Here is a 26,717-nt window from a genome sequence, read left to right as displayed (position 1 = left end):
GTTTGTTTCTCTCGCCTTAATCCCTCTCCTGTGGGCGCCAGCGTATATAAAGGAGGGGCACACCCGGGCTGCTTGCACTCTGGAGTGAGGCTCAGCATAAACATCAGGTAAGACGCGCACGCATACTATACCAACCCTTCATTCTGGGGCATACAGAGACGATAGTGGCTTTGACAAACTGGATAATATAACATTTTTGGTTCTTTTCTGCCCCAGCAATCATGTCTAGTGACAAATCCAAGTCCTCTTCCCAGACTGATGGCAAGGCCTCTCAGAGCAAGAAATCTGAGTCTGGACAGATTTCCTACAAGGTGATGGCCTCTCGCTTGGGGTTGTCCAGTGGAAAATGAAAAATGTGATGAAACACTGAATCGCTTTGTGCCTCTTTCCACGATAGATGTTGGTGTTTGATCAGGAGAACTTCCAGGGCCGCATGATTGAGATTAGCAGCGAGGTCATGAACATCTGCGAGCTAGGCATAGAACGTGTGCGCTCCCTCCGTGTTGAAAGCGGCCCGTGAGTGCAGCCCCCTTTTCATCCTCTCTATCAACCTTTGCTGTCTTGACACTTGTGCTACATAATGCTATTTGATTGGCAGCTTTGTGGGCTTTGAGCAGATAAACCTCTGCGGTGAGATGTATATCCTTGAGAAAGGCGAATATCCTCGCTGGGATTCCTGGAGCAACTGTCAGAAGAACGACTACCTGCTCTCCTTCAGGCCTGTCAAAATGGTAAACGCACTCACCAGCCAAGAAAAAACATCACTCCCTTCTTGGTTTCCTCTTCTCAACTAGCCAACTTTCTTTGCGTCCCTCCAACAGGACCCTGATAAACACAAGATCTGCCTGCATGAGGTGGGTGAATTTAAGGGTCGCAAGATGGAGATTATGGACGATGACGTCCCCAGCCTGTCTTCATACGGCTTCACCGACAGAGTGGGCAGCATTATCGTCAGCTGTGGAACGTGAGTCCAGCTCACAGTGAAATCTTAGACACATCGACACACAACGGCATTGTGTGGTTCATCTGTGCTTTTTTTTGTTCTTCCCAGGTTCGTAGGATACCAGTTCCCCGGCTACCGTGGCAGCCAGTACCTGCTGGAGAAGGGTGAATACAGGCACTTCAATGAGTACGGCGCCCGCACCCCCCAGCTGCAGTCCGTGCGCCGTATCCGTGACATGCAGTGGCACCAACAGGGTTGCTACACCTTGGCGACCAAGTGAGGCTTGGGGAAGGAGAGAAAGAGAAAGAGCACAAGTGAGGGAGAGGGACGCAAGAAAAGGGGAAGGGGGAAAGATGTCTGAGGGCTTACCTGATCACGTTTAGTGGCTAAAAGGCAGCGGTGGGGAAGGTTGAGGATCTTCCAGACCTAGACCTTATCTCGGGGAAACGACCTCCATTCCTCACTGTCCATTTTTCTCTTTCTCACCTATGAGCTAAGCTTAGTCCCCCCCCTTCTCTCTCTTTTTTTAAAAACATTTTTAGTCCATATTTTCATTCTTCTACACAGCTCTGAAGAAGGAATAAGACACATTTCGAGGTTTTACACAAGATTCTTGGTTCAGGATACAATGCACTTTGGGAAACAGAGTCATTAGCACCTCCTGCTCTAGCCCCTATGCATTGCACACACTCTCTGTTATACAGAATCCTGGGCGAGTTTTCAATAAAAAGATGTTTCAAAGACGTTGTTGAGTGAGTCTCTTCCATCCGTCCATTTTCCAGATCTGCCTATCCTCACTGGGGACGCAGGGGGTGCCTAAGCCAATCCCAGCTGACTCTGGGCGAGAGGCGGGGTAGACCCTGAACTGGTCACCAGGCAATCACAGGACACATAGAAACAAACCACCATTCGCACTCATTCACACCTACAGGAAATTTAGAATCCTCAATGAAATGGAGAAAATATGCAAACCCGACATAGCCGAGGCCGGATCTTTAGAACTGTGAGCCAGATATAAAAAGTCTACACACCCCATTCAAATTCCAAGTCTTTAAAACTGTACTATTGATTTGGTGGGGGTATTAATAGTGGAAGTAAAAATATGTTGGGTTTTTTTCAAGCTGAATGTGGAAAAAAAAAACTTTCAAAGTGATATCTTGAACTTTTTTTTACACATCACAAAAAAAAAGTCATTTGAAAAGGTATCTCTATATCCACAGCACCAAAAAAAACCTGTCAGTGAAACAAATATTTGCCAAATACCTCTGATAAAAATAGTGTATTTTAACAGTAAATGTTGGTCTCTGACAGTAATAAGATAATAGAAAGAGTCAAATAGAAGTGGCTGCATCTACACATTTTTCGACCTTATGAGGGAGTTGTGTGGTTTTGTTAGTTCATTAAAAATATCTCATTACAGCTGTACAAACAGAATGTTACACACAAACATTTCATTAATATAGTTTGTAATGTGCTGTCCATGGACAAAATGTTGGGGCATCTGGCTGATACACACCACAGAAAGTGAAAATAAACAAAAGCTTCTTTAGCCATGATGAATTGCTCTCTCTGTCCATTCTTATTCATCCAAGACTCAAATTTCTTTAACACCAAACTCATTGCAAACATGGAAGTTACAGTACTTTAAAAATAATGTCATACAATTTCCATCTCTTTCAATCACATTTTTTTTATTTGTATTTTTCATACAAAAATAAAATATTGTAGCTGCAGACAAAGAAGATGCAGTGTCATCCCTGGTTTGTTTGTTGAAATTTATCACTCATGTGTTTCACATCACCGGGACATCATTCTCACAAACTCTGAAAGAAGCAAATGAGAGAGGAGAATCAAAGTGTAGATTTGAGTGACAGTCAAAAAAGCAAATAAGAGCTCAGCACTCACCCTCAAAGTCAACCAAACCATCGCCGTTGAGGTCCACGTCTCTGAGAATCTCGTTTATCTCTCTGTTGGTCACTTGTTCCCCCATCAGTTTCTTCATGGCCTCACGCAGCTCCGTTAAACTGATCTGACCGTCACCGTTGGAGTCAAACTAGGCCAAAAGAGAGAATAATTCAGGCAAACTGTTCACAACTCTTTACTGGGAAGGAAAAACAATTTAGCATTTAAGTCCTCCAGGATATTTAAAAAAAAACTGCCCACTCATAATGTGATGTTTGAACGTCTGGAGACAGACATTTTTAAAACAAATATTAATTTCAATAATGACAATTAACCACCATATGAAAACAAGAATGGGTTGGTATTTGAGTTACTTTAAAGGTGCACTGCCCTTCTGACACCTAAAATATCAATGACACCTTGCACATTTTTGTCTGCACAGACTTGCTGTAGTTCTGTCACTGAGGTGAGTTCTGACAAGAATCTCTTTTTTTTTCCCAAGATAAATAAATATATAGTTTTCTTGCTAAATCCCATGCCTATAAGTATGATAAGCCTTTGTGAGAAGCATCATGCGGCATGCTAAAAAGGTGTTAGCATTTCGGTAACAAATAAAATGCAGAATTAGCATAATGTTCATTCACCAGTTTTTCTCTTTTTAAGCACACTCTATGGTGGTGGGAATAGATTGTGTTTCTGCGAAAGCTTGAAGAATGCATGTTAAAGCTGAACTAAGGCATGTTTAATTTTGTGTGACAGTAGTTGTCACAGTTCTATGGAAGAGGGATTCATCCGTGGTGAATGCTATCGGCTTCGGAAGCCCAGAGCGTCGTCGCAATGTACCAAGTGCTGCAATCCAGGAGTGTCGGGAGCCCGCTGTCTGGGGCCAGAGCAGCCTGAGTGTCAGGCAAATTGGTGTCCTTCACAACTGAAGTACAGTGGATGCAACTGAAGTTGGAATCATTTGTAAATTCATTGAAAGGGAGCTCACTTGGGCAGTACGGTGGACGTGCCAAAAGGTTCTTAAGTCGACTGCACTGTCCGGATTTGACAGTGAGCGCCCAAATTCCAGTGTGGCTCTGCCAAACTGGCGAGACTGCATATCTTTTTCTGACCATTATCCATAACTGCATTGATCACGCCACCAGCATGCTGTTCGACAGCAGCATTTTTTTCAGGTAAGTTATCCATCCATCCATCCATCCGTCCATTTTCTTAGCCACTTATCCTCACAGGTTGGAGCCTATCCCTGCTGTCAACAGGCAGGAGGCGGGGTCCACCCAGAACTGGTTGCCAGACAAATCGCAGGGCACATAAAGACAAACAAGTAGTTACACTCACAGTCACAGCTGGGGGCAATTTAGAGGCTCCAATGAATGCATATTTTTTGGATGTGGGAGGAAACAGAGTACCCAGATAAAAACCCACGGAGGCACAAGAAGAACAAGCAACCTCCACACAGGTGGGGCCGGGATCGGAACCCAAGTCAAGAAATGTGAGGGCAACGCTTTACAGCATACCCAACGTGCCACACATATATATATATATATATATAAGCTGAGAAAGGAAGAATGTTGTGCGGCCTTTCGGAAAGAGGTAAGACAGGCTCTCGATGGAAAGCAGAAGCTCCCGGAAGACTGGACAACGACAGCCAAGGTAATCAGAGAGACAGGCAGGAGAGTACTTGGTGTGTCTTTTGGTAGGAAAGGGCAGAAGGAGACTTGGTGGTGGAACCCTAAAATACAGGGAGTCATACAAGGAAAGAGATTAGCGAAGAAGAAGTGGGATACTGAGAGGACTGAGGAGAGGCGAAAGGAGTACATCGATATGCGATGTAGGGCAAAGGCTAAACAAGAGGGGTATGAAGACATGTACACCAGGTTGGACACGAAAGAAGGAGAAAAGGATCTCTACAGGTTGGCCAGACAGAGGGCTAGAGATGGGAAGGATGTGCAGCAGGTTAGGGTGATTAAGGACAGAGATGAAAATGTGTTGACTCGTGCCAGTAGTGTGCTGAATAGATGGAAAGAATACTTTGAGAAGTTGATGAATGAAGAAAATGAGAGAGAAGGAAGAGTTGAAGAGGCAAGTGTGAAGGACCAGGAAGTGTCAATGATTACTAAGGGGGAAGTCAGAAAGGCACTACAAAGGATGAAAAATGGAAAGGCAGTTGGTCCTGATGACATACCGGTAGAGGTATGGAAGCAATTTGGAGAGATGGCTGTGGAGTTTTTGACCAACTTATTCAACAGAATACTAGCGGGCGAAAAGATGCCTGAAGAATGGAGGAAAAGTGTTCTAGTTCCCATTTTTAAGAACAAAGGGGATGTTCAGAGCTGTGGGAACTATAGAGGAATAAAGTTGATGAGCCACATAATGAAGTTATGGGAAAGAGTAGTGGAGGCTAGACTCAGGACAGAAGTAAGTATCTGCGAGCAACAGTATGGTTTCATGCCTAGAAAGAGTACCACAGATGCATTATTTGCCTTGAGGATGCTCGTGGAAAAGTACAGAGAAGGTCAGAAGGAGCTACATTGTGTCTTTGTGGATCTAGAGAAAGCCTATGACAGAGTACCAAGAGAGGAACTGTGGTACTGCATGCGTAAGTCTGGTGTGGCAGAGAAGTATGTTAAAATAGTACAGGACATGTATGATGGCAGCAGAACAATGGTGAGGTGTGCCTTAGGTGTGACAGAGGAATTTAAGGTGGAGGTGGGACTGCTTCAGGGATCAGCTCTGAGCCCCTTCCTCTTTGCAGTGGTAATGGATAGGCTGACAGATGAGGTTAGACTGGAATCCCCTTGGACCATGATGTTCGCAGATGATATTGTCATATGCAGTGAAAGCAGGGAGCATGCAGAGGAACAATTAGAAAGATGGAGACATGCACTGGAAAGGAGAGGAATGAAGATTAGCCGAAGTAAAACAGAATATATGTGCGTGAATGAGAAAAGTGGAGGGGGAAGAGTGAGGCTACAGGGAGAAGAGATAGCGAGGGTGGACGACTTCAAATATTTAGGGTCAACAATCCAGAGCAATGGTGAGTGTTGGTAAGGAAGTGAAGAAACAGGTCCAAGCAGGTTGGAACATCTGGCAGAAGGTGGCTGGTGTGTTATGTGACAGAAGAGTCTCTGCTAGGATGAAGGGTAAAGTTTATAAAACAGTGGTGAGGCCGGCCATGATGTGCGGATTAGAGACAGTGGCACTGAAGAGACAACAGGAAGCAGAACTGGAGGTGGATTAAGATGTTAATGTCCTCGCTCGGAGTGAGCAGGTTGGATAGGATTAGAAATGAGCTCATTAGAGGGACAGCCAAAGTGGGATGTTTTGGAGACAAGGTTTGAGAGAGCAGACTAAGATGGACATGTTCAGATACGAGCGAGCGAATATATTGGTAGAAGGGTGCTGAAGATGGAGCTGCCAGGGAAAAGAGCGAGAGGAAGACCAAAGAAAAGGTTGATGGATGTTGTGAGGGAGGACATGAGGACAGTGGGTGTTAGAGAGGAGGATGCACAAGATAGGCTTGGATGGAAAAAGATGACACGCTGTGGCGACCTCTAATGGGACAAGCCAAAAGGAAAAGAAGAAGAAGATATAGATATGCAATGCAAATCTATTCAGAGACTTTTTGGGTGCAACAAATCCTCTGTTGCTGTTTTTGTGCTCAGGCCAAAGCCATATCTTGTATAAAATATTGCCGTTGGTTCAGAACCCGTGAACAACACTGGTTCTCATGTTTTTCAAGATATTGTCTATTGGGCAATTTTTTTTTGTCATGAAAAATTTGCCTTCCAAGTGCTCGCTATGGTAGCAGCAAACTCCAAAAGACACAGCAATGTGACAGATAGTGAACAATTCTTCAACAAAACGAACAAAGTACACTTCTACTGTACAGTACTGCAGCTTTTCTCGTCACCCTGTTAAGGTTTACTTGAAAATTTGATTGCATGTGTTGATGTTTCTTGGATTCCAACATAATTTTTTTTAATAGGTTTTTGTATTACCAAAATATTGATGCTAGTTTCATGAGCCTGTCTATGGTATTGGTATGGGGAGGGAGAATAAGCTACAGTATGGTACGGTAAAACAGTACTTGGCTCATTTTGTCGAAGAATTGTTACCAATCTGCCACATTGCTGTTTCTTGTGAAGTTCGCTGCTACCATAGCAAGTGCTTGTAAAGCAAATTTTGCCCAATAGACAGTATCCTGAGAAAGTATTAACTTGAGAACAATTGTTGTCTACTGGCTCGAAACTAAAAGTAATGTATTATACAAGACATGGCATAAAATCACCAACTAACGGAGGATTCGTTGCCCCCCAAAAGTCTGTGAATAGGTAAGTACGTGAATATGTGGCAGTTCACTATATGTACAATATGTCTATACCAAATCTGAACCGCTGTTATCGTGCAGAGTAGCAGAATATCCTGACCTCTTTGAATGCGTCACGCAGTTCTTTCACTCCAATCATGTCTGCAGTCTCTGACAACATTTTGGGTCCCATCAGCTCCACAAAATCCCCAAAGTCCACTTTCCCTCCGCCTGTAGGACAGACACATTTTACATTTTAGAGTTTGTAAAAACAGATTCAAACAGTATTTTGCTGAGTCTGTGTCTGTGGTTTACTCACAAATCTGCTGACTCAGTTCTATGAGCTCCATCTCGGTAGGCATGTATCCCATGGTCCTCATGCACTCCCCCAGGTCTTTATGACTGATGTAGCCATCCTTGTTCTTATCAAACTCCAAAAAGGCTTCACGGAGCTCTGAAGACACACGTGAACAAAAGTGGAAGTGAACTACTGTGTGTATTAAGTTAGAAGGAGAAGAAAAAAGCTAATTAAAAAATAAACTCACCATCCATCTCCTCTGGTCTCAGGTCTCGGTCCTGTTGGAGGCAATGATAATAAATGTCATCTTGTCAAAATGTTTTTCCGTCTCTTACTCATTCAGCAGCTTTATTTTGAATTGTTGCTAAGCACAGTTTAAATACAGAGAAACATTTTATGTTGTAGGACATGTTGAAAAATGAAGAGATGACACTGACTATGAATGAAATGCCAACATTTACTATGGCCTAAATACGCTCACTTGCCTCTTTATTTAAACTTATCCTTTAATTAAAAAAACAGATTTTCTAAAAAAAAAAAGATATATTTATTTACACCTTCAGGCAATTTAGAGTTTTAAAATAATCTACCACTCGTTTTGGGGATGTGGGAAGAAACTGGAATGCCTGAAGAAAATCCACGCAGGCATGCAAACTCCAGATAGGAGAGGACGGATTCGAACCCAGTCCTCAGAAGCATGACTGGGCCCCAATAGGTCACTGTTCTGTCTGACTCTCTCTCACACTTTCTCTCTCTCTCTCATCTATTTTCCCTCCATCTCATACAGTCAAATTATTACAGTTCTGCACCTTTGCCAACTCAATTTATTTAAATAATCCGACTCCATTTACATACTTATCATAAAGGCAGAATTTAAAGTATATAAAAACAGAAATTCCATCCATTTCCTTAGCCATTTATCCTCACAAGGGTCGCGCGGAGTGCTGGAGCATATCTCGGCTGTCAACAGACAGGAGGCAGGGTACACCCTGGACTGGTCGCCAGCCAATAGCAGGGCACATCGCAATCACATCTAGGGGCAATTTAGAGTGTCCAATTAATGTTCCATGTTTTTGGGATGTGAGAGGAAACTGGAGTGCCTGGAGAAAACCCATGTAGGTACAGGAAAAACACACAAACTCCAGACAGGGATTGAACCTAGGAACTCAGAACTGTGAGGCAAATGCTTTCCATCTGAGCCACCAAGCCGGAAACTACTGCTCCTATATTGGGTATATGTATCATATAACGTGTCAAGTGACTGCACTTAAACCAGATTATGATCAAAGGTAAATCTATGTCCTAAAGAAACACTATGTAATTGTATGAAATGATTAAATTGTAGCATTTTGATGAAATAAATTGCATGTAGCGTTAAACAGATTACATTTGTGATGTTGCCTGGCAACATACAAGCGAAGATCAGGAGATTTTGTGGAACTGGAGATATTTGAAGTCCTTCAGATAAAAAGATAAACACAATTTGAGGTTCATACGCTCACAAAAATGCAGCTCGATGTTTTGTTGACAACTACAAAGAGACCTTAACGCAAAATCCCCCTTTTGAACTTCACTTGCTCTTGAACTTTTGTGACTGTCGTGCTACATTAAGTACACAGTGTAGGTTTTATCACACAATGCATAAAGTTTTTGCACCACAAATCTTATCTCAATCAACAGACCTTGCAAAAAAATAGCCATCTTAAACATAACATATTCATCCATAGAATTTTATTTGACTCAGAATAATGTGCAATATATATATATATATATATACACACACACACACACACACACACCGTGAGCACTTATAGGAAGTTGGGCAAGTGGAACCTTCAACTTAAACTTGCTTCTCGGCCCACCTTACCTTAGCTTAGCTGACTAACAATGAGACGTGTTTGTGATCAAATCGTTGCTGTTGAAGAGACATCAAACATGAGAAACTACATAACTTGTACGACCTACACGACTTGTACAGCGAGGACTGTGAGGACTTATAGAAAAAACTGCAAAAATGGACCCAACTTTCAACTACTGGCATGGGAGCCATTGTGGTTTGAATCTCTTTCATCTCCATATATCCTTTATATTTTCATCCTCAAACCTGACTTACTCACATAACCTTTTAACTTTAACGTAGACTAGGTAGTATGTGAATTGTGTACCTAATGTGCTAACTTTGTTTGATTCTTTTTATTTGACTATCTGCAGCCCGATGTAGGGCACATCCCTGTGCGACCTGTAGGCTGGTTCCAAGCCTGGATAAATGCAGAAGGTTGCCTCAGGAAGGGCATCCGGTGTAAAACTGTGCCAAACATATATGAGCGTTCATCAGACAAATTCCATAACGAATAGGCCGTGACCCGGCTAACTATGCCCACCCCCAGCACTGTTAAACTGCAAGGAATAGGGAGATATTCAGATAATGTGTGTCGAAGACAAAAAAGGGGAGAAAACCCACTTAGTTGGCAAAAGAAGAAGAGGAATGCACAGACCCTACAACTGTGTGTAGGGACTTTGAATGTTGAGAGTATGACAGTAAAAGCTCAGGAGTTGGTTGACATTATGATAAGGAGAAAGATTGATATATTGTGCATCTAAGAGAGCAAGTGGAAACAATGTACACTGTAAAATGCTCTTGTAATTGCTAGCATGGTGTAATAGTGGTTAGCACACAGTTATGTTCGAATCTCTGTTCTGGCTTGACTGTGTGGATTTTACATCCTCTCCCTGTGGTTGTGGACTTTCTCCAGGTATTCCCACTTTCTCTCTTATTCGAATGCAATACAGTACTCTAAAGTGCCCTCAGGTGTGACTCTTTGTTTGTCTACACGTGTCCTGTGATAGGATGAAGTCCAGTAATGGCCGCACCTTGGCCCAAAGTCAGACAGGATGGGACTCGTCACACAAATGACCATACGCACCACAGAAAATAGATGGACAGATGTTTTAGTAATGGAGGATGAATTGAAAAGTGGGTCAGTAGTTTTGTGGCACAATCACAAGGGCAGACATAGGCTTCAGGTCCTAACCCCGCATCCCCCCATGTGGGGCGAGCACCAATCATTTATGCATGGAGCTGAACTATCGACCCCGAAGCGGTGACGCACTGGAGGTCGGCAGTGATGGTACGATGAAGATGAGCGAGGATGGCACAAAGCATTGCCAGCTTGTTACGTACGAGCGTCAGTGAAAAGCCTTGCTTGAGGAAAACGCAGGCAGGGCCCGCGATGTTGCGCAGCGTGTTGCTGTTCTTCGCCAATGTCCTGAAAGGATCTTTGAACACCTCTTCCTTCATGTCCTCATCTTCCTCTTCTTCCCCTTCCTGTTGTTGCGCACCCCTCACTTCACTCCCCAGGGACCCCTCTGACACCCCCTTGAGAGGCAGACCAGGTTGTTATTCTCGTCTTCAGTCAGCTGCGTTTGCTGACACTTTAAAAGAAAATCACATTTGTCATAGGGCTTCTCACGTCAAAGAAGCATTTAAAAGTTTTTACTTGAAAGAAGCTACTTGTCCCAAACCTTTTCAGATCAAACCTACTTACAGTAAGCACACATTTGTCATTAAAGGAGACATTTTACATATGTCATGTCATTATCCAAGCCGCTTTTCCTCACAAGGGTTCCGGGAAAATTCGAGCCTATCCCAGCTAGCATTGGGCGAAAGGCAGACTACACCCTGAACTGGTCACTAGACAGTCCCAGGGTAGATATTGACACCCATCACTGAGCAGGAATCAATCCCACGCTTCCCGTCACAAACGGGTGGATGTGTACCACTACACCATTAGTGACTGTCATTTTCTATATACTTTTCCCAATTTGAAAACCTTATCAGATGTTCCAAATGGGCCTACAGCTACTAAATATTTTCAAAATCGTGTCATATCAATGAATTAATTAGATAAAAAATGATTTTGTAATATTAACCAAATGAACATCCACATGTGAGGTACAGGTGTTATTTTTGTCAATATGGGGAAGCCCTCCTCATTTTTTTTCTGCAGTAACTGCGGCTTTCAGGGTGTTTGGCTTTAAAAAGCGAAGCCTTGGCTGGCAAATCAGCAAATGAGTGTTTACGGTTGGTTAGTTCTTAACAACACGGATCCATTAGCCAGTTGGCGTTAACATAGCAGTACTTCCATGTAATCAAGACCATTACAGGTTTTAGAAACTTGCTGTGTATTTTGAAAATTAGCCTCACAGTAACCGAAACAATCTAGAACAATCTCTGAATGGCTTCATCACCGACGCGTTTTTGGAAGTCGGCAGCTCACCGAAGATTTACTTGGTTGTTACATTTCATACTTGATGCATGTGCAGGAACTCCAGAGTCATATCATTCGATGAATAGTAAATCATTTTTTGTAACATGTCCCCTTTAACTTGTGACCACAAAGTAAAAATCCCTTTGTTAAAATCGGTGTCCCTGCGAGCCAATCAATAACGCTCCCGTTGGTGACCCAATTGAAACTCGGGAGATATTTGGGTCACACAACCTCACTTTTTGGAGTCAGCAGCCCTTTGCACATCTGACATTGAGTCATCTTATGTCTAAATAAATTAGATTCAAAAGTTGCACTCTGTGGGTAATGTTGCCTAAAAATCATTTCAGAAAAATATAGTGTGTGTCAATTGTGTCTAACTGTGAGTTCACCTTGCCAATAAAATTAAAATGGAGTTAAATCTAGATGCATAGTAAAAAATAAAACAATGGTAATTTTCATCTATCCATCCATCCATCCATCCATCCATCAATTTTCTTAGCCGCTTATCCTCACATGGGTCGGGGGGAGTGCTGGAGCCTATCTCAGCTGTCAACGGGCAGGAGGTGGGGTACACCTTGAACTGGTTGACAGCCAATCGCAGGGCACATCGAGACAAGCAACCACACTCACAATCACATCTTGGGGCAATTTAGAGTGTCCAATTAATGTTCCATGTTTTTGGGATGTGAGAGGAAACCGGAGTGCCCGGAGAAAACCCACGCAGGCACGGAGAGAACATGCAAACTCCACACAGGCTGGTCCGGGATTGAACCCAGGACCTCAGAACTGTGAGGCCAACACTTCACCAGCTGATTCACCATGCCGCCTGTTAATAAACATAATTCTCCATATTTATAAATCTAATTGAAAATAATATGCAAAGACATATGCCAGAGTTGTACTTGTCCAGTGTTAAAATGTTGATGTTAATCTTACTGCAGGTGTGTGTGTGCGTGTGTATTGTGTGTGTGTGTGTGTGGGGGGGGGGGGTCAATCCAGCCAAAAACTCCACTGAGTTGAGGATAATTTGGGGAATTCTGATGCTCATGTAGAAAATGGAGTGGAAATTAGTTCTAGATCTTCATACATGACTGAATTTGAAGCGTAATACATTTTCCCAATGTACTTCTATTGCCTTGCATTAAGATAAAGTACAAACTTTATTTATATCACGTGTGCAATGATTTTACTGATCTGGCCTGTTTGTCATCAAAGTGGAAATTGTGTGACTTTACATCCTGCCATGCATTTCTTCAAAAAAATAAAATAAAATGTTAAATTCCAAAACATTTTACCCAAAAATGCTCATCATAAATTCATTTTATCTTTGCATCATTTGTAATAGAAATGCATCTGAAATAAAAACTCAGACCTGATGAGAAATAGACTCCCTGAGTTAGATGATGCCAAACTGTAAATCGATTAATTCGAACTACAAAATAACTTGAAAATAAGGAAATACGGTAAACTGTTAACAGTTCGCATTGCCCAATGAAATGACGTACGTGCTTACCTTCCTCATTTTTTCTTTCATGGATGATTTGGTGCAATTGCCCATCACCCAAGCTGCCTCCCTCTTTCTTCTTTTTCTTCAAACTCTTTCTTTGTTTCAAGTGCTTCCTGACTTCTTTTTTTGGGGGAGTGGGTCTTCACCAACTACTCATTTCAAAAGACCAGCTATTCCATTGCGGCGAAAAACTTCTCCAAATGTTCCCCCGTACTGTAATGTGATGCCACGCAGTAATAAGGACCACCTCTAATCCACGCTAGTAGTCACAAGGATGACTGACTCCGCCCACTTCTGCCTGGCCCCAAATCTCATCATCGCACGTAAACCAAACTAATCGCCCTAAACTAGTGTCAATTTAACACTTCACTCGAGCGGTGCATCTCTGCTCCTCTTTTTAACACTGATCAACTTCTGTAATCTCTCTTCTTTCCATCAAGCTCAGCCATGTTGCATCAGCACCCAGATGACTTAATCTGCAGCAAGACCACTTTTAGGAGGAGAATTAAAAGGACAAAAAAACAGAAGGGGATTAATCGGCGCTGTATGAGATTAAAGATGGGTGTGATGATCAAATGGAAGAAGGGAAGGGTACAAGGCAAGAGAAAAAGAACAAAAAAAGGAGACATTTGCATCCATTTGAATTCACTTTTAATCAAAATAAAATGCTCAAGGGTGTATTACATTTCCGAATTTGGAATAATTGCCTCAGAATGTTGTTTTAATGTAAATTAAGACTGGTGCAGATGGTTGGTTGACTCAAACCAATCAACAAGTAGTCCTAAATAAGGAAAAGATTGAGACTACTTTGAAATATTGAAAGGGGGCCCTTCTATCACTTTATGAGCATCTGTGTGTTACGTGTTTTGGGATTTTAGAGGGTCTACTGGTTTTTAGGCAACATGGTGAATGATTGGCTAGCATGTTACCTCACATTTCTGAGGCGCAACTCATGAGGTTTTTTTTGGTTCCAGGATGTGGGGTGTCCAAGAGGATTTTGCATGCTATTGTCTTTGCTCTGGCAGCATTCAAGTCCTCAAGGGTGGGAACAGGTGGTCACTGACTTGAGGTGCTGAGATAGTGTAATTCCCAAAAACTTGAAGATTTCGACAGTTGACCCAGGGAAAGTTGGACAGCGTGAGGGGCAGCTGTGGCGAAGGATGCTTCCTGAAGACCACGATTAGCTCAACCATCTTGAACGTGTTCACTTTCAGGTTTTGTCAGGTGAACCAACGCTCCAGTCTCTCTACTTCTTATCTATAAGCAGACTCGTCACCATCTTTGTTGAGGCCAGTAACTGTGGTATCAACTGCAAACTTCAGGAGTTTGACAGCTAGCTGCGTTGATGTGGAGTTCTTCATGTAGGGAGAGAAGAGAAGTGGAGAGAGGATACATCTCTGGGGTGCCCCGGTGCTGATGGTGCGTGAGGATGATTTGCTATCTACCAGCCTCACCTGTTGTGTCCTGCCTGTCAGAAAGCTGTAAATCCATTGGAAGATTGCAGGGGAGGCGCTGAGCTAGAGAAGCTTGGATGAGAGGAGGTTGGACTGAGAACTGAAGTGCACAAATAGGATTCCTATGTAGGTCCTCATCCCATTGAGGTGCTCCAGTCCCATGTAGACTGCGTTATCAACAGACCTGTTTGCTTGCATGGCAAATTGCACTGAATCCAGGAGGAGTCCTCCATCATGATGTGTTCAAAGGATTTCAATACCACAGATTTCAGGGCGACAGTAGTCATTAAGAGATTGAAAGTTTCTTCAGGACTGGGATGATGCTGGAGCGTTTGAAACAGGGTGGGACTTTACACAGTTCCAGAGATGTAGTGACTGTCACTGTGAAGACTAGAGTGAGATGATCTGCGCAGACTTTGCAGTAGGATGGGCACACCAAATCTGGGCCTGCCGCTTTGTTATTCATTTGTAGTTTGAAGATGCGTCTTGTGTCCCATTCATTCATTTTCTATCGTTTCTACTGGTAGGGTCATGGGGGAAGTAGCTTCAACAGGGATACCCAGACTTCTCTCTCCCCAGCCACTTCTCCCAGTGCCTCTGGAGGGATCCTGAGGCGTTCCCAGGCCAGCCGAGAGACATAGTCTCTCCAGCGTGTCGTGGGTCATCCCCGGGGTCTCTTTCCATGGGACATGCTGGGAACACTTCACCAGGGAGGCATTCGTGAGGCATCCGGATCAGATGCCCCAGCCACCTCATCTGGCTGGTCTCAATGCGGAGGAGTAGTGGCTCGACACTGACCCCCTCCCGGATGACTGAGCTTCTCACCCTAACTCTAAAGGAGAGCCCAGACACCCTGCAGAGGAAACTCATTCCGGCCGCTTGTATCCAGGATCTTTTTCTTGAGGTCATGACCCATAGCTCGTGTCCATAGGTGAGGGTAGGAACATAGATCGACTGGTAAATTGAGAGCTTTGCCTTTTGACTTAGCGCTCTCGATACCACAACGGACCGATACAAAGTCTGCAGCACTGCAGACGCTGCATCGATCTATCTGTCGATCTCCTGCTCCATTCTTCCCTCACTCGTGAACAAGACCCCAAGATACTTGAACTCCTCCACTTCGGGCAGGAGCTCAACACCGACCCGGAGAGGGAACGCCACATTTTTCTGACTGAGGACCATGGACTCAGATTTGGAGGTGCTGATTCTCATCCCAGCCGCTTCACTCTTGGCTTCGAACTGCTCCAGTGAGCGTTGGAGCTCACGGCTTGATGAAGGCAACAGAACCACATTATCTGCATAGCGATTTGAATGCTCACAAGACTGACTTAGACAGTGAACTGTTTTTGGCTGCAAACCAGTCCAGGATGTAGCCTACTTCTTACTCAAAGTCAGCTGGGCTGGGCTCCATCTCACTTTGACACTAATGCTGACAAGCAGTCCAGAAAATTGATGGATGAGGATTATTGATGTTCATCGCAAAATAATTTCTAATTGCATATCAAGACAGCATGATTTTGGCAAAGCATTGCTTTTCTATTCAACTGGTCAGCGTGTTATATAGAAGCAGGTGTAATTCTGTATATAGGATGAAGTTGTAAATTTTAATGATGGATGTGTGCAAAATTGAGACTCAGTTCACTCATGTTTGCCTGGCATGTACATTTTAATGTCCTTAAACTCCTCCCAAAATGGGGAACTTGCTTGCGGTTCGTTTGCGTCCCCCGCAGTAATTAAACTGACTCTTGGAGTCAATTTTAATCATTACAAAATGGACCTGATTCAAGTGGCAACCCCTGATTGGGCTATCTTAATGCGACCCAGCAAATGCCCGTGCCAGCTTTGATGACGCAGCAGAACCGAACTGTAATGCAGTGTTTGAGGTTTGCCAACTCTTTTCACGAGTGGTGATTCAAAATTTGAGTTGCCGCTCTGTCGTCACAAATTTCAGCCAGTCAAAACACACAAACTTTCATGCACAAAAATTTTCCCTTGTGATAAAAATACATTTCTGACCAGATAAATCCATGTTTTCAGTATAGTTTTTATTGCTACATGTCAAACAAGTTGCCATTGATTATCAGAAAACCAGCAAGACCCAGCATTCATAATACTGTATATACACACTGTTAAGGCTGTGCAATTGAGCAATTTGTTGAAAGGGGTGTGTTAAAAAAATAGCAATGTGGCATTCAAACAGTGAGGCAATCAATTTTGAGAAAAAAAGCTGTGGCCCCTATTTAAGGATGAAGCCAGCACCTGATGAACATGTATTTCTCCTTGAAAGCCTGTGGAAAATGAGACGTTGAACACATGGTTCAGAAGAACAGTGTACTTTGATTAAAAGTTTGATTGGAGAGGGGAAACCTTATAAAGAGGTGCAAAAAATTATAATCTGTTCAACTAAAATGATAATACCTTAAAATGGAGAGCAAAACAAGACACATATGACGGAAAATGGAAGACAACCATCAAAATGGATCACGGAATGACCAGAATGGCAATGATCAGCTCCAGGATGATCAAAGTCAGTCTGGAGTTACCTGTTAGTACTGTGACAATGAGAAGACATCTGTGTGAGTGAAGGTAATCTATTTACAAGAATCCCCCGCAAAGTCTCTCTTAAAAAAAAAAAAGAAAAAAAGCATGTGCAGAAGAGGCTACACATTAACTGGCCTAAAGAGAAACATTTTGTGGACTGGTGAGATTAAAACTGTTCTTTTTGGTCCAGGGGCCGCAAACTCTGAATATAAGCCACAGTACATGGTGAAGAAATTGAAGTGTGGTGGTGCAAGCATCATGATATGGGCATGTTTCTCCTGTTGTGGTGTTTGGGTATATTTATGGCATACCAGGGATCATGGATCAGTTTGCATACGTCAAAATTCTTGAAGAAGTCATGTTACCTTATGCTGAAGAAAACATGCCCTTGAAATGGGTGTTTCAACAAGACAATGACCCCAAACACACTCAAAAACATGCAAACTCTTGGTTCCAAATGAAGTTAAAGATAATGTCATGGAGTGGTCAGGCCAATCCCTGGACCTTAATCCAATGAAGAATTTGTGGGGTTGGTGACATCAAAAATACTGTTTCTGAAGCAAAACCAAGAAATGTAAATGAATTGTGGAATGTCGTTAAGGAATTGTGGAGTGCAATTGCAGTTGAAAGGTGCCACGAGTTGATTGACTCCATGCCCCACAGTTGTGATCCAGTTATGAAAATCTGTGATTATACAACTAAATATTAGTTTAGTCATTGAAAGGATTGTTAAATCCTAGAAACAAAAAGTTTGTACAAAATAGTTTTGAGTTTTTTAAGTCAAAAGCAGAATGCTTTTTTTTTTTTTTTTTTTTTTTTTAAAAACCCACAACTTTTAACAAATTGCCCAATTGCACAGCCTTAAGTGTGTACATATCATGAATGTTGGTTTTCTGAGAATCTACTGCACCTACTGGTGACTTGTTTGACATGTAACATTAAACAAATATACCGAAAACGTGGATTCATTTGGTTGGTCACAATGGACTGCTGTTATTTTGAGCAGTACTGTATACATCATCTAACGCCCATATAGGCTTGCTATTCAGGGCATCCATATCGCCAATATCTCCATGTGCAGGGGTGAGTCATCAATCCTCATTTTTATTTGATGGTCCAGTCAAATCGGGTTTGACCTCATCGCACAGAGTGCAGCAGGCCGAAGTCACACAATAAGCAAACTGAAACCTATGTAGTCAATCAAATTGCCAGGTGACAGTATCATAGCTTCCTGTTCATTTTCCATGATCTGACTGTCCAACATTTTTGTGAGAAGTTGTGCTTGGTTTGAGTTTTATTCTACCGTGCTTAGCATCTATTTATTGATTTGAGGGTTGTGTATCTTGATAAGTGAGTGTGAAATCAATTAATGACATCATTTCCAGTGGTGGTACACTCACCAAAGACTCACCCAGAGGATTGTGGGATAAACATGACACAATGACGCCACAACGAACTGATACCAAGAATTAATATCCTGGTTCCATCTTATCGCATTACAATTCATTATGTAAATCAGCTTGTTTGTGTGTACGTGAGGATGGGTGGCCGGCTCACATTAGGTACTGATCCGGTGTCAGATGTTGACGAAATGGTGTCCGCTGACAAGAGCTGTCCGTCAAATATAGATGATGTAAGGAATCAGGCACGAGGGGGTGGATGGCTTCCAGGTCACTTGATACAAATTATGTAAAACCATTAGCTAATCTTATTAATTTGACAAAACATAATATTCTGGAGCAAAAACCTACTGAATTATAGTCCTTAACTCAAGATGTTTGGTAATAATGATAATAATGTCACCTTTGGGACATCAGGTTCTGGACAAGGGGTAGGTGGAAAGTCCACCTCAAGAAGGCTATACAGTATATTTGTATATTTATTACAGGGATTAGATTCAGTTGCAAAATGAACATGCATGAAAAAACTTGTTAGCTTATCAGTTTTGGAGGAAAGTAAATTTCCTTATTACATGTGCCTAGTGGACTTATTTAATTTGTCTGCTCTGCCAGTTAGAATTGTGTCCCGTGAAACTGAATCTGTTGCGCAACAAGTGATTGCTCAAATTCCAAGTATTCATAGTATCTACTTTGTTTTCCATCCATCCATCCATCCATCCATTTAATGGGTCACCTCATGGGGGCAACAGAGGGCAGCATTGCTGTGGCAGATGCCAACAGGTGCATAACTAAAAAAAAAGAACATGTAACATTTGCTGGTACAGTGGTCTATGACCCCTTGTAATGTCTTTTATTGCTTTTAGCTAATAACAGATACATTATATGGAGCCTTCAAGGATTTCGTTAATAACCATTAAAAAGAGTTGTGGTGTTCTCTATATTTTTCGATTCAAAGGAATGGCTCTCAAGAGTATGAGGACGTTAGACCACCATACGCACAAGATGCCATTCAAGCTAGAACCGCCTCTGGCCCTAAGTGCTTGGCGTCTAACTGTAATTCTTAAAAAAAAAAAAAAAAAAAAAAAAGGCCACTGGAGTTGTGCAAGACTTGCTGGCGTCATTCATCTGACTTGAGTTGGCCTTGTGCGGGCTGAGGGGCCACCAGGAAATGAGGTTCTAATTAAATAGAGACATTTGCTTTCTTCCGCTCTTTCTCGGTTTTGTCAACACTCTCGCTCTGACTCATCTTATTTTTGGACCTGTCGCATTGCCGCTGACATCAGCTGTTTTTCTTTTTCTGGAGATTTCCCGCTGACGTTAGTGTGTTACATCCTCCTCGGCCTAAGAGGGACTCAGAATGACTCACGGGAAGCAGTGCCATCTTAATCCTCTATGATTTTATTTTTTTGTCTCACACATCCTGATGCAATGTGAATATTTACACATGTGTCTCGTGTCTCTCGTGTTGCCGTTGCGAGTGACACATAACGTGATGTGAGCTGGTGCACAATGGCTGCCCGAGTATGGTTGTATCATCATATCATCGGTCGAGCGCAGCCCTATCTGTTACGGATTACGCTTTCCTAACGTTTCCTGAAGTAAAGGAGCTTAAATCCTCTCCGACACACGCTATCACATCCTTAACGTTGATGCTTCCATCAGACACTCTATGAGATTGAATACAGTTGCCATTTTAAGTGCAGCTTTTTGCCTTTTAATATAAGATGTCAGACGTGGGAGATGAGCTGCAATGCAAAAGCTACAAATATGGATGCCTTTAATAGATGAACATGGGCTTTATGTGTCAGAAGAGCTAATGAAACATACATAAAGCAATCGTGGGCAGAGTTTAGCAACCTTAGTGAATCAACTGTTTTCATCACACTTTTAAATATGTACTGTTACTACTGTATTTTATGTTTATGTAGAATGTTATTAAAAGTACAGTATACTGTATTATTATAATATCCATCTTAATAAGAATATAGATTGTTTGATATATTTACCAAACTCCGCCATGTTTAAAAGGGAATGCCACAGGTGCCTTAAATTTACAGAAAAATATTTTTATATCTTGTCATGTCTGTTTCTCCCCGTGCTTTCATGGGTTTTCTCCGGGCACTCTGGTTTCCTCCTATATCCCTAAAACATGCATGGTAGGTTGAATGAACACTCTAACTTGCCAGTAGGTGTGAATGTGAGTGTAAATTGTTGTTTGTTTCTAGGTGCCCCGAGATTGGTTGGGAACCAATTCAGGATGTACTCTGCCTCCTGCCCTAGGAAAGCTGGGAGAGGCTCCAGCACTCCATTCTTTGATATGGAAAAAGTCCACAGAAGTTCTTGTTTTTATGATAATTGTGATAATAAATTTATTAAGCGCTGTATGGTATGATGAAATGATCTACACTTCAGAGTGGCAAAGGCCCCTTTGCCATTGCATCCCCTACCCCTGCTCGTTTTGCTCTATTCTTCTCTCCTCAATTCGCACCCTGCTCCCTTACCTGTTTAAGAGTCTCTGTCTTTGTAGCAGCCAGCTGTCTTTTGTTTTCCTCTCAGACAGATGTTTGCATTATGTGCGGTTCTAAATTAATATAGTGATCCGAAATACAACAAAATCACGTGTACGTCAGTTTTTTTCTTAACTTCCTCACCGCAAAACTTCTTCTTTTCCTTTCGGCTTGTCCCGTAAGGGGTCGCCACAGCGTGTCATCTTTTTCCATCCAAGCCCATCTTACACATTCTCCTCTCTAACACCCACTGTCCTCATGTCTTCCCTCACCACATCCATAAACCTTGTCTTTGGCCTTCCTCTCGCTCTTTTGCCTGGCAGCGCCATCTTCAGCACCCTTCTACCAATATACTCACTCGCTCGTCTCTGAACATGTCCATCTTAGTCTGCTCTCTCCAACCTTGTCTTCAAAACATCCAACTTTGGCTGTTCCTCTAATGAGCTCATTTCTAATCCTATCCAACCTGTTCACTCCAAGCGAGAACCTCAGCATCTTCAGTTCTGCCACCTCCAGCTCTGCTTCCTGTTGTCTCTTCAGTGCCACCTTCTCTAATCTGTACATCATGGTCGGCCTCACCACTGTTTGACAAACTTTGCCCTTCATCCTAGCAGAGACTCTTCTGTCACATAGAACACCAGACACCTTCCGCCAACTGTTCCACCCTGCTTGGACCTCATCGCAAACCATGAGCTTGAAATAAAGTGGCCTTATGGCTTTGTAGTGGACTGGTGGAAAAGACCCAGAGAACATATAGGGATGGTACATTGACTGTACATTGAGGTACATCCTTGTATTTGTGGGAGGAGCTAAATTTAGCCTGTGTTGTTCATGAAAGTTACAGTCGTGTGTTTGTCCTCATGCCCTTCTGGTCGACTCATTTCAAAATTGAATCATTTGTGTGTCATTTATTTCCAAGATTAAATTTACAAAATGAGCTACGAAATATTGATAAGACTGTTTGGGGATCATAGCATGTGGTATATTTACAGTTTTACTATAGACAATTAAATTTGGGGGGAGTTGTCACAATGTCAGTTTGTCACTTTTTTTGGGGAGGGGGGGGGTGTTCACCGCAGGGCCAGGTCTCTTCCCCAATAATAGCAAGGAATTTACTGTACACTGGCTAGATGGAGCAAAATATTCAAATAGCTCTTGGTCTGGTCCATATCTGTTTTGTCTTATGCATTGTCACTAGAATAGTAATTGTTTGGGTGAGGAAGTGGCAACACACACAACTGACATTTAGCTACCTGTCCAAACACAGAGTCCACAATGGGCAGGAGGTCAACAGGCTCATACTCCTCCACCTCTTCTCTGGTGGTGGCTTTCCGCTGCGCTCCCTCCATCATCTCCTCCAGCGTCCACTCGTTCTCATTAGCCATCTTTGGGATTTGTGCTCCTCTCTGATAGTGGATGACCTGAGGTCCAGACACTTGGACCTGTGCTGCGATGCCTCCTCCCTGCTCGCCGGTGAACTTTCTCTGTTTTTTGACTGTCTTTTTGATGGCAGCCTGCACCTGTGGCAGAAAATTTGGTTTGAGAACCTTAGGTCCGACTAGTGTCAGTCTTACACAATTTTAACTCTTTACTGCTGTTCAACAGAGGGGGAAATGAGGAACCACTACTTGGACATATTCATTCAGTAGTGTCCAAATTACATCCCGGGGGCCGTTTACAGCCCATCATCCATTTTTAGCAGCTTTCACCTTACAATTAGATTAACAATTAATGTGGTCTGTGTTGTTTTCCATACATCCATTCGTTTACAACATCGCTTATCTTACTTACGGTCACGGGGCGCTGGAGGATATCCCAGCTGATTTTGGGCGGAATGCGGACTACACCCCCGAACTGGTTGGCAGTCAGTTACAGGGCACATATAGACATGAACAATCATTGATATATACTGTATAATACATACTGTATTGTGTTTCAAAATCAAGAACTTGCTAAAAAAGATTGGGTTACCCCTCCACTAATTAGACCAACTCGGTTTGAAAATCAGAATGCAGAAGAATTGTTATAAAGCATTCACACAATCTTATAGGGACCGATGCTATCATTTGGAAAATAAAACTGCTATATTTGAAACAAATACATGCATCCATTCATCCATTTTCTTAGCTGCTTTTCCTCACAAGGGTCACGGGAGTGCTGGATATCATCCCAGCCGTCAATGGGCAGGACGCGGGTTGCACCCTGAACTGGTCGCCAGTTAATCGTAGGGCACAGTAATAGTAGACAAACCACCATTTCTACTCGCATTCACACCTATGGACAATTAAAAGTCTCCTATCAACCAACCATAAATGTTTTTAGATGTGGGAGTAAACCAGTGCCCAGGGAAAACCAACGCAGGTAAGGGGAGATCATGCAAACTCCACACAGGTGAGGCCATATTTGAGCCCCAGTCCTAAGAACTGTGAGGCAGATGTGCTAACCAGTTACCTACCGTGCCCTCTGTTTTGTTGCAAAACACTGTACGGCATCATGATATATTCTGGTCATCTTTTTTAGGTATAAAATTATCACGACCCATCGAGATGGAGGTAGGACCCAAATGCAGGAGTACACGGGAGACGCAGAGGCAATTCGGGAAGGCAGGAGTCGGTACACGGGAGATCGATCAAAGCAGGCAGGAGTATCAAAGGAGTCAGGCTTACGGGGTTGGTCGGAGGACAGACGCAGGTCGGTACACACGGGAAAACGATCAGAGATACGGGAGTGCTGGAACGGGGCATGAACCGCAACGATCTCGCTCTGGACCAGTCGTCCCCATGGTCGGGGCCATCAGCCAGCATGAGGCACAGATGTGTGCCTCCCAATCAGCGCGACCGCGAGGGCACCTGCGCAGCCAGGGCTGGACCGGCAGGATCATGGCAAAAATATTACTAATATGCTGTACTGCTCAGCGTCATCCAGTGCAAGTGAACACAATCAAAGTATAATAACCTTCATCCTTCATTTTATATATATTAGATAATCTGTCCATCCATTTTTCATTTTGGAGCGTGATCAGCGGTCTTCGGGTCATGGGTAAGCCAGAGCTGTTTATACCATTCTGTGCACGTTTGTAATAAGAGCCATACAATTAACATCGGAAACTTCAAATTCGCTACATCCTGTAGTAAATCCATTTTCGCTCAAACATTGTTTCGCAGTCCACCATACTTGTTTTTCAATAATAATGTTGTGTGCATGAGAGAGGGATTAAACACACACCTGTTTGGTGGTCTTCTCCTGTGGCACGCTCATGGATGCAGCAGCACCTCCCGCAGCCGTCGACTCTCGAATGATCATGAACATCTCAATAGGACACAGGCGCATGCCCCTCCCTCTCTTGTCCCTTGTAGCTACTCTCCTCTGTTTTTTAAAGAAAATTTTATTGGGAAAAATTCCAGTTCAGTCAGTCAAAAATAATGTTCTGTAGAATTCGGGTTTTGCCTCAAAATTTGGTTAGACTAGTCGGTCTCAAGATGCAATACTAAAATGTTTGTCCACCCTTCATCTTGTGGACCAGACCTGAGCCTAGAGTTTCCACCGCTTGTGTCCTCTCTGTCGCGCCTTCTTCAGTGCAAATTTCTCTCTTGGTGGATTTTTTTCATCTTTTGTCTTGGCTCGAGGATTAATGTTCTGCACCTCTGCCCTCACTCGCTATCTCTCGGCCTTTTAGGTGACACCCTATACCTCCTGCACTTTACGTCTCGCCCTTTCTACCTGTAGCAGGCTGACCTTCCTCCTCTTTTCCAACATGGCCATCTAGGGAAAACGCTCACTTCACATCTACAAGAACCCTTCCTTCCTTATTTGTGTTTTCTCACCCTCTAAATCAGGGGAGTAAAACTCTTTTTTTTTTTTTTTTTTTACACGGGCCATGTTGTAGTTAGCACTTCCCTCAGAGCAATAAGAAATGTTGAATCACTTCATATTATTGCACAGACACAACAAATACTGTATATGAATAACCAATTCTGAAATCAGAAGCTAAGGATTCAGTAACAATAAAAATAAAAAAAATGCTTGCAATAGTTTCACATTAATTCTTCCAAATGACAATTAAAAACTTACTTAGGGTACAGATTTGAGAAAGAATCCCAGGAGTTGATGCACATGATTTTCCTTCATGGGCCACATAAAATGATGTGGCGGACCAGATTTCACTGGCAGGCTTTGGGTTTGACACCTGTGGTCCAAATCCTAATTCTGTGTACCTTTTCCAGCCATTTTTCCCACTTGCAGCCATTTCACAAATACCAAATGGGTGGAGAACTAGTTTCAAGTGACCTATTAAGACCCAACCATCAATTTTATAAATTTGTGGTTTATTTCCCTTTATTCCCATACATTCCTGTTAATTTCCATCTTTAAAAATTCCTTGAATTTTCCAACTCTAATCCTGACTGCTACCCATGCTTCTCCTTTTCCACCTGCATCTATTTACCTGCTCTCAAATCTCCTTTTCATATCAGGCCTCTTTATTGAGGCACAAACTGGATTATTTCTATTTGTGTGTGTCTTTTTTTTTTTTAACTAAACTATGATCATGTAATTTGTTTGGGTTCAAAGGCATCAATTCAGTGCTGCTGCATGCATAATCTTATCCTGCAAGCACCCCTGAGCACACACGTGCACATATTTGAATGTTTCATCTCTATTTTTAGATGAATCACTCAAAGCTGTATTTATGCTTGTAAATCCATGTAAACATATTTATGTGATATTTCTTGCACTTTAATACAGTGTTTGTCAGTTTTATGTGAATACACTGTAAGTTTCCTTTGTCTTGTCCCGTTAAGGGTCGCCACAGCGTAACATCTCAGATGAACGCTCATATTTGTTTGGCACAGTTTTTACAACAGATGCCCTTCCTGACGCAACCCCTCTTGGGGAGATGTGAATACAATGTACATTATGAAATAGAACTGTAATCAGTGACCCTTGTCAATAAAATAAAGAAGCATTAGTCTCTTGCCCTTAATTGATTATTAATAAGGCGGGGGAGATAAAATTACGAGTCGAAGCAAAGGAAACAGCTCAATTTACAGAAACACGAACATTTAAAAGTAGTTTGTATTTTTTGCAACGATTTTTCTACAAGAGCCTGTCGTGGGTCTGTCATTCTTGGGTATTTTTTCTTCTTTTTTTACCACTTCACTTTCCTGTTATCCTGCTGACTGCAGGTCGGCGGGGCCTCCAGTTGCACACCCGATGGCAATGATGATCAGTTGGTCATTTAAAGGTCAAGTGTTGTCAAATGGATGATTTTTGGTATATTATTAATGGAAAACCCACAGCCAATATGGTCCCATGTGTTTTTTCCACTACAAAACATGATTTTGAAGTATACAGCTTTTTGTAACTCCCGCGATGAAAATCCTCTCGAGGGATTTTTTTTCTAGAAGCAGGAAGTGACGTATGACAGATGCGCCCCCGAGTGAACTTGTTTGTTTCCATTAGTTTTACCTCCGGGAAGGTAGCTCGTTGTTCCTTCGTGTTAGCCAAAATTCCGGCTCATTGCAGTGCTGGACATTGCTTGAACACTCGGGAGAATGGAATTACCCTTCATAACTTTGAAAGAGACG

General features: G+C 42.6%; 2 protein-coding genes across 3 annotated transcripts; one reads left to right on the top strand and one right to left on the bottom strand.

Moving 5' to 3' along the window:
• On the top strand, positions 1–1,648 carry crybb1l1 (crystallin, beta B1, like 1). The gene is made up of 6 exons (XM_061834681.1): positions 1–107; positions 217–311; positions 398–516; positions 599–731; positions 822–964; positions 1,052–1,648. The coding sequence occupies exons 2-6, from the start codon at positions 222–224 to the stop codon at positions 1,221–1,223; spliced, it is 657 nt and encodes a 218-aa protein (XP_061690665.1). The 5' UTR covers positions 1–107; positions 217–221; the 3' UTR covers positions 1,224–1,648.
• A 679-nt stretch (positions 1,649–2,327) lies between these two features.
• On the bottom strand, positions 2,328–26,246 carry LOC133509119 (calcium-binding protein 2-like). Of its 2 annotated transcripts, XM_061835851.1 has the most exons (7): positions 24,358–26,246; positions 22,386–22,652; positions 7,703–7,733; positions 7,477–7,611; positions 7,279–7,388; positions 2,849–2,996; positions 2,328–2,766 (listed from the first exon to the last, which is right to left on the bottom strand). In XM_061835851.1, the coding sequence occupies exons 1-7, from the start codon at positions 24,460–24,462 to the stop codon at positions 2,741–2,743; spliced, it is 822 nt and encodes a 273-aa protein (XP_061691835.1). In that variant the 5' UTR covers positions 24,463–26,246; the 3' UTR covers positions 2,328–2,740. The 2 variants fall into 2 exon arrangements, with proteins under 2 accessions (XP_061691835.1, XP_061691836.1); XM_061835852.1 differs by lacking the exon at positions 22,386–22,652.
• Positions 26,247–26,717: the final 471 nt, after the last annotated feature.

This window comes from Syngnathoides biaculeatus, chromosome 11 (assembly GCF_019802595.1).
Source record: "Syngnathoides biaculeatus isolate LvHL_M chromosome 11, ASM1980259v1, whole genome shotgun sequence".
Lineage (NCBI taxonomy): Eukaryota > Metazoa > Chordata > Actinopteri > Syngnathiformes > Syngnathidae > Syngnathoides > Syngnathoides biaculeatus.
This window is presented reverse-complemented; position numbering and strand designations above follow the sequence as displayed.

What these genes read in the sequence shown, in the direction of transcription:
- LOC133509119 (XM_061835851.1), bottom strand. Translation starts at nt 24,462, where the DNA reads ATGCGCCTGTGTCCTATTGAGATGTTCATGATCATTCGAGAGTCGACG. An exon ending in TGGACTCTGTGTTTGGACAG is followed by an intron (nt 7,734 to 22,385) that starts GTAGCTAAATGT and finishes TGCCTCCAACAG; the next exon opens with GACCGAGACCTGAGACCAGA. An exon ending in TGGTTTGGTTGACTTTGAGG is followed by an intron (nt 2,767 to 2,848) that starts GTGAGTGCTGAG and finishes TGCTTCTTTCAG; the next exon opens with AGTTTGTGAGAATGATGTCC.
- crybb1l1 (XM_061834681.1), top strand. Translation starts at nt 222, where the DNA reads ATGTCTAGTGACAAATCCAAGTCCTCTTCCCAGACTGATGGCAAGGCC. An exon ending in CTGGACAGATTTCCTACAAG is followed by an intron (nt 312 to 397) that starts GTGATGGCCTCT and finishes TTTCCACGATAG; the next exon opens with ATGTTGGTGTTTGATCAGGA. An exon ending in CCTTCAGGCCTGTCAAAATG is followed by an intron (nt 732 to 821) that starts GTAAACGCACTC and finishes TCCCTCCAACAG; the next exon opens with GACCCTGATAAACACAAGAT.